This window comes from Myotis brandtii, unplaced genomic scaffold (genome assembly GCF_000412655.1).
Source record: "Myotis brandtii unplaced genomic scaffold, ASM41265v1 scaffold193, whole genome shotgun sequence".
In the NCBI taxonomy this organism is placed as follows: domain Eukaryota; kingdom Metazoa; phylum Chordata; class Mammalia; order Chiroptera; family Vespertilionidae; genus Myotis; species Myotis brandtii.
This window is the reverse complement of record NW_005357191.1, coordinates 68263-75214: the sequence shown is the minus strand read 5'-3', so window position 1 is coordinate 75214 and position 6952 is coordinate 68263. Positions and strand designations below refer to the sequence as shown.

At 55.4% G+C, this 6952-nt stretch overlaps 1 protein-coding gene across 1 annotated transcript in view; it reads right to left on the bottom strand.

Annotated features, from left to right (window-relative positions):
- Positions 1-6952, bottom strand: part of OBSCN (obscurin, cytoskeletal calmodulin and titin-interacting RhoGEF) — a gene marked incomplete at its 5' end in the record, with an annotated part of 100648 nt that overhangs the window by 27643 nt on the left and 66053 nt on the right. Inside the window, 5 exons of the mRNA XM_014538577.1 lie at positions 1298-1340; positions 4126-4237; positions 5174-5303; positions 5628-5730; positions 6100-6267. Coding sequence (XP_014394063.1) covers positions 1298-1340; positions 4126-4237; positions 5174-5303; positions 5628-5730; positions 6100-6267 — 556 coding nt within the window. The remainder of the gene's footprint in view (positions 1-1297; positions 1341-4125; positions 4238-5173; positions 5304-5627; positions 5731-6099; positions 6268-6952) is intronic.

Sequence of the window (6952 nt, the reverse complement as noted above, 5' to 3'; positions counted from 1 at the left end):
CCAGGCCCCTTTCTGCTCCTCATTATGTCATCCATAAAATGTGAAAATAACAATGCTCCTCTCATGGATGAAATGTAGAGTTGATCTGTGTAAAGCTGCAGAGCAGTTGCATACCTCCAGGGATGGGGTGCTCATTGCTGCCCCAGGCAGCCCCATCTATTGTGGGGTGTCGACCTGCTTTGTGGGAGGAGGAAGGAAGTCAAGGAAGGTTAACCAGGACCTTATCAAACGTGTGAATATGGGATTCTCTAGCAACATGACTAACTGTAGGCCCTTTAAGAGGCCTGAGGCCCTTGGGGAACTAAGAGGTTGCCGTCCTGGAGTTCTCAGTCACCTGGCCTTAGGAAACGATCGCCTTTCTTGCCTCCTGGCTTTTGCAAGCTCTTCCACCACATCCACCTGCACACATCTCCCATTGGAAGTCCTTCCAGATTGTCCAGGTCAAAACCAATCCCGCCCTCATGGCTTCAACTAGCTCTGGACCTCTGTGTTATTTAATTATATAATTAAATTATATAATTAAATAATTAAATAATTATAATAACCATATGTCTTTTTTTTCCAGCTTTAAAGGCCCGGAAGAAGGACAGTGGGTGTGGCACCGGGGAAATGGGTGTTTCATTAGCTTTGACTCACAAGCCACCCTGAGAAACCCTCTTTTCTTTCCTGAACCTCAGTTTCCCCGTCTTTCAAATGTGAGGGTTGGACTTGGAGATGTCTAAGGGCTCCAGAGCTATGGTTACACTATTTTAATTGAAGTCAAATTAGTGAAAGTTAAACTTAAAATTCAGTTCTTCATTTGCATTAGACACATTTTAAATGCCCAATAGTCACATGCAGCTGTAGTAGACACTGTAAACTTGTAATATTTCCATCCTCACAGGAAATTCTGTTGGACAGCAACACCCTAGATGCCAGGGTGTTGAAGGGCAGAAATATGCCTCTAGCCCAGCAGGACACAGTTGTCAGTCCCAGGTCTACCCTAACAGGTGTGACTCTAGGTGAGACACTGTGAAGTGTGCAGAGTAAGTCTACCCTCCTGAGGCAGTGCAGCCATGGAGAGGGTTCTGAGGCCCTGAAAGAGAAAGCTCTGAGTGTGAAGGTAGCCAAGTCCCAGGGGAGTGAACTCCCTGGCAGTACCTGCAAGGTGCTGGCAGTCTGTGTGGCAAGCAAAGACAGTGAGGGCAGGCAGTCAGGCAAGCAGGTGCCAGACCACACGGGCAAGGTCCGGGTGGGTTAGTGGGCATGCAGGTGGCACGGCAGTCAGAAGGAAGGTTAGAAACACGCCTGCACTTACATGATGACGGTTTTCTTGGGGACTTTAGTCTCCTGCTCAGTGACTACAAAGAAAACAGTCGGAATAGCGAGGGTTACAGATCAGTCAGCACGTAGGGCTGGGCTGAGCTAGCTAAGTGGCATGGCAGTGTAGTAGCCCGCTCAGCTTAGGAGCACTGGGTCCAAGCCCTGCCGGGCCATGTGCCCCTGGGACACTGTCTCAGCTTAGAGCACTAGTTCCCTCATTGAGCTGCTGATCTGTCTGCCTTGAGTGGTATGGCAATGCATGCTCCATGAGGGCAGGACCTGTCCCTCTTGAGGGTCTTACAGAAGCTTCAGATAGAGCAAGGCCCTTTCCTAGGCTGCCCCCACAGAATCCCAGCTTCTCCTTCAGCTATGTGCCTAGGGAACCCTGGGAATTTGTCAGGCCTAAAGTCCTACTTCTCAGACATAGAAACTGAGGTCTAGAGAGAGGGAAGGAGTAGCCTGTGGCTGCACAGTGAGCAAGCAGCCAAACTAGAACCAGGATAGCTGATGCCCATTTTACAGGAAAAAAAACCCCTAAAGACGAAAGGTGTCTCTAGGAGAGAATGGCTGGAGTCCTGGAGGAGGCACATCTGAGCTCCACGGCTGGAGAACACAGAGGCCCATGGGGGCAGCCTGCAGATGCCTGGGCAACCCAGGTCTTCTCACAGGAGCGCCTAGCTTCCTCCTCCCCGGAGCAGCAGGATAGGGCCTGTGACTCCTGTCTTGTGATGGGGGACCCAAGTCCCAGAGACAGAACAGGACTTGTCTGGGGCCAGGCAGCAGTTATGCTAATCATCTTAAGGCCTCTTTTCTGCAGCTTCTGGGCGGGGTCAGGCTTGGCTCAGGGGTGTCCCACCCAGTCTTGCCCACCTGGACAGCAAGGATGCCACCGCCTACCAGCTCCCTCAAATCTCAGCATCCCTTCTCACTGTCCTGTGTAAGTTGAAGGGGAGGCTCTGTTTTGCTGCAAAGCCACATGGAGTAAGGCTTTGCTTTAGGCAACCAAGGGCGTTTTAGACTTGTCTCTGATTAGGTGCATGTGAATTAAATGTACTAGCTGAGTCTCTGTGTGTGCACAGGTGTGTACGTGTGTTCCTGTGTGGGTATGCACACAGGTGTATGTGTGTGCATGCATGTGTGTATTTGTGCAAGCTGCTTCCTGGAGAGAGGGCAGCCCACTGGGAGAATGGGTTCAGACAAAATGCCATGGATTTGTCTAAGCTGGGCAGACCCTCTGCGCAGAGCAATGGGAGAACCAGGCCTCTGCCTCTCATCCTCCCTGACGGGCCCATCCTGTGCTCTTGGGAGTGCTGGTCTGGCACCCCTAGATGGCTTTGTTCCTGACCTAACTGCAGCCTGATAGGCTCTGGGCCCTGGTGAGTACTGGCGAACGTGGGAGGGGTGCAGACGTGCGAAGCAGGACTTCCAGCCCAGTGCAGTTTCACAAGCGAGGGGGCAGCGCCCTCTCCACAGGGCCAGCTGGCTGCGGGCCACCAAGTTATCGATAAAGCAGCAGGACAGGGTTAGGAAGCGGGAGGTGGCGGGCTCCAATTCCAGGGTCTGTGAGGACCGGCCATCTCCCTGAGTGAGGCACAGCACTTGTCCGCACTGGAGGCCGGTCACGGAACATTGACAAGAAAAGATCCACCAGGACAGTGAAGAGAATGGCTCTGTAGGACGTGCTTATCCTCAGCCGAGAGGGAGCTCCGAGCCCCCTGCTCAGCACACCCCCTGGAGGTGCCACCAGCAGGAAGTGGAGGTGCCAGAGATAGCCCTGTCCTCCGGCAGAACTGGCCGGCAGTGCAGGCAGCCCTCTGGGGGACGAGGAACCAGAACCCTTGCCCACAAGGGAGGGATGGGTCTCTGCGAGGGCCCTGGAGAGTCTCAAAGGCCCTGAGGCCAAGTTCTGAACTCTAGGTGGTCGACTCTGTGAGGATCCAGACAGACAGTGGCCCCCAGACGCTGGGTCCTGGGAGGGACTGGGTCTAGTGGCCAAGGATCACAGCAGCCAACTTTCAGAATTTGGGAGGACACACATTTCAACTTGTCCTACTATGGGAGTTGCAGCTCCACCAGCTGTTGGCCCAGCCTGTACTTGCATGTCTCCAGGGACGGGAGGCTCATCACCTTCCAGACAGCCCCTTCCAGGTGAGGCAGCTCAGACGGAGAAGCTCTCCCCATGGTGGCAGCCTGCTCTGTGAGCCCCAGAAGGCTGCTCTCTCAGACTGAGCAGCCCAGGACAGATGTGAGCTGCCCTCCTTCCCAAATGAGGCCCATTCTGTAGTCTGGTCCACCTCTCCCGCTCCCAGGACCCCAGGGGCGGCCCCAGGCCAGGGATACTCAACATGGACAGCCTGCCTAGTATGGAGGGACCAGAATCATGACACCCGCTCCATCTCCTGGAAGCCAAGCTGGAGCCCAGCAGCCTACACTCTGCACTTGGCTAGGGCCCTCTCTTAGGCGGAGTTGTCCCACTTACCGTTCCTCCCACCCCTCCCACGAGGACTTGCTGGCCGCTGCCTGACGGGCTGCCCAGGCCTGGGTCTGCCCTCTATATACGTTATTCCCCAGGGATGGTGAGCAGGGCCTGGGCCCTGAGCCCTAGAGTTGTCAGTCCAGCCTTGCCCGGGTTCTGGGTTTATGGCCCATCATCCTCGTCCCACCCACCTGCTATTCCAGTCGGGCCTCTGCAGCCCCTCCATCCAATGCCTCTTCTCCAGGGAGCACACCCTGATTGGAAGGACTGATGGTGTCACCCCACCCAGCCCCGCCCATGTGCGTGGCAAATCCAGCCAGGCTGAGACCTTCAGCGGCTGCACCTACCTTCCACCACAGCCACGTGCTCCCTGCGGCGGTGTGGTTCCCTGGCCTGCAGGGTAGGGCCCTGCAGGCACAGCTCCACGCCGTCTCGTACGGAGCCCAGACGGTTCACCAGCTGCGGGACAGACACAGACGGCAAAGGCCACTTAGAGTCCAGGGAGCCTGACTCACCCTTTTGGGGATGTAAGGACTGGCTAGAGCAGGGGTCCTCAAACTACAGCCCGCGGGCCACATGCAAATACAAACATTGTATTTGTTCCCGTTTTGTTTTTATACTTCAAAATAAGATATGTGCAGTGTGCATAGGAATTTGTTCACAGTTTTTTTTAAACTATAGTCCGGCCCTCCAATGGTCTGAGGGACAGTGAACTGGCCCCGTTTAAAAAGTTTGAGGACCCCTGGGCTAGAGCATGGGGCCGAATTGAACTTACAGGCCCAAGCTGACTTGAGACCTGACATGGAGGGCAGACCCCTCCCGGCCCACCCCGGGCTGCCGGCAGCAGTACCATGGAGGAGGCTGGCCCCAGGCAGACACAGCCTGCACACACTGTCCCTGGACCATGAAGGGCAGGACAGACCCTGCCCAGAGCCCCGCTTATGGAGTCCTGTTAGCTCATCATAGATGGGGTGGCAGTTGCCCGTTTTCCCTTCTTTAGTAATGGGTGGTGTGCGACAGTGGCCTGGTGTTCCCTCTCATCAGAAGGTGACAGTCGGTCTGGTGTCTCCTCTCTCACCACGGTGGTGGGAGACAGTTTCATGGCGTCCCCTGTCTCAGAATGGACTTTGGTAAGTCTGTTGTACAATCTCTCACCATGAATGGTAGGTGACAGTAAGCCTGTGTCCCCTCCCTCATCATGGATGGTGGTGACAGTGGACCTGATATCTTCTGTCTCATCCATGGACGTGCATGACAGTGGACTTGGTGTACTGTCATGGACCCTGTGGGACCTGAACCTGGTGTCCTCTCTACATCATGCGTTATCGATGATGATGACAAGGTTGTGGCCCCACGGCAAGCTCCCCACCACTTCCCTGCATCCTCCCCGCTCACCTCACACTCATAGTGGCCCAGGTCCTCCTTGCTGGCCTCCCGGATCTCCAGCACCAGCAGGCCACTGCGTGGCTCACTCAGGGTCCGGTACTTGCCACCAGGGGTCAGGAGGGCCCCGTCCTTGTACCACCTGAAACCAGCAGCCCCGTAGTCAGTGGAGCCTCTCCAAAACCCCCAGTGCTCATGACCCGCCTCACCCACACCACAGACCTGGTGTCCTGATAGCGCCCACCCTTTTGGATGCCATCTGCCCAACATCCGGCCTGGCAGTCCCTCCTTGCTGCAGCGAGGGCTGCGTCAGACAGGCCACGCCCTCAGGACACCCACTTCTCACCCAAATGGCTGAGCTTCTGTCTAGTTGACCCCAACACAGTGAACAAGCTGCCCACCCTCGATTTACAGGCAGAAGTGGAGGCCCTGGGACAGGCCCACCCCCCTTGTCCACCTAACCCACCTGATCTGAGGGTGTGGGGCACCTTCGATGGTGCAGGTGACCTGGGTGTCCTCTCCTTCCACAAAAGGCACTGCCCGGACCTTGCTCAAAAACCTTGGGGGGACTGTGGGGCCAGAGGGTGGGGAGGAGAAAGGGAGAGACACAGAGAGAGACAGAGACAGAGAGAAATGGAGAGAAACACAGAGACAGGTAAAGAGATACACAGAGAGATAGATTGAGAGACACAGAGAGAGGAAGGAAGAGGTAGAGAGGCAGAGAGAAAAGATGGAGAGATAGAGACACAGAGAGAGGAACACAGAGACAAAAAGAGAGAGAAGGCATAATGTGCAGGACCCCACCCGGACCAATGAGCCCCCAGACTTGGGTCAGATGTCCACAACCCCTGCCAGCTCCATCCGAATGCCTGCACCGCCTTGGGGACTGCTGTGGTGGGTGTGTCCGGGTGCCCATCCAGCCTCCCTCCCAGGCTCACCCTGCACCAGGATCTTGCCCAGGGTGCTGGCATTGCCGGCAGCGCTGGCCGCAAAACACATGTACTGGCCGGAATCAGCGCTGGTCAGATTGTCCAGGATGAGGGTGCAGGAGCCATCAGGGTCTTCAATGAGGATGTGGTGAGGGTCCACCTCCACTGGCTTCCCATCTGGAAAGGAGGGAGGCCGTCATAGAGAGGTGCACCGGGACAAGAGGCGGGCTTACCTAGGGTCACGGTCACAGGCAGTGATGGGTTAGGGAGCGGGCCTGAAGCACAAGGGCCAGGTGCAGCTCCCTGGATACGTCCCCAGGCCTTCGTGTGCACAGTGTGGCCTTTGGAGGGTAGGCTCTTATCTGGAGGCAAGGGTAGGCTGGGGGCCTGAACCCCACAAAAGACATCCCATTCCAATAACCAGACCCTGAGCCACCTTGCCAGTGATTCTGTGACCTCCAGGCACCTCCAAGGCGCAGACCTCCCCAACCCCAACAGACACGCTGTCTGAATACCCACCCAACCTAATGTCTCCAGCCATCATGTGATTCTTTCCTGGGTGAGGAATGGGGAGATGTGCACTTTTCACTCCGAAGAACCCTTTCCTCCATAAATAAGTAAAATTCCATAAACAAACACTTTCCGATAGCTCTGTATGTGCTAAACAAGGTGGTTTAAGTTACAACCATTCATAACCAGAATCTTGACCTTTAATTCACAGGAAACCTTAAAAAAATGATTTTAACGCATACAAAACAAAGCCTCCAGCCGCCACCCCATTTCTCTCCACCCCTGTACTATGTTCCAGGAAAGTTGTTCTCACTCCAGCGCTTCCTTCTCATTATCTCCCAACACGCATCCC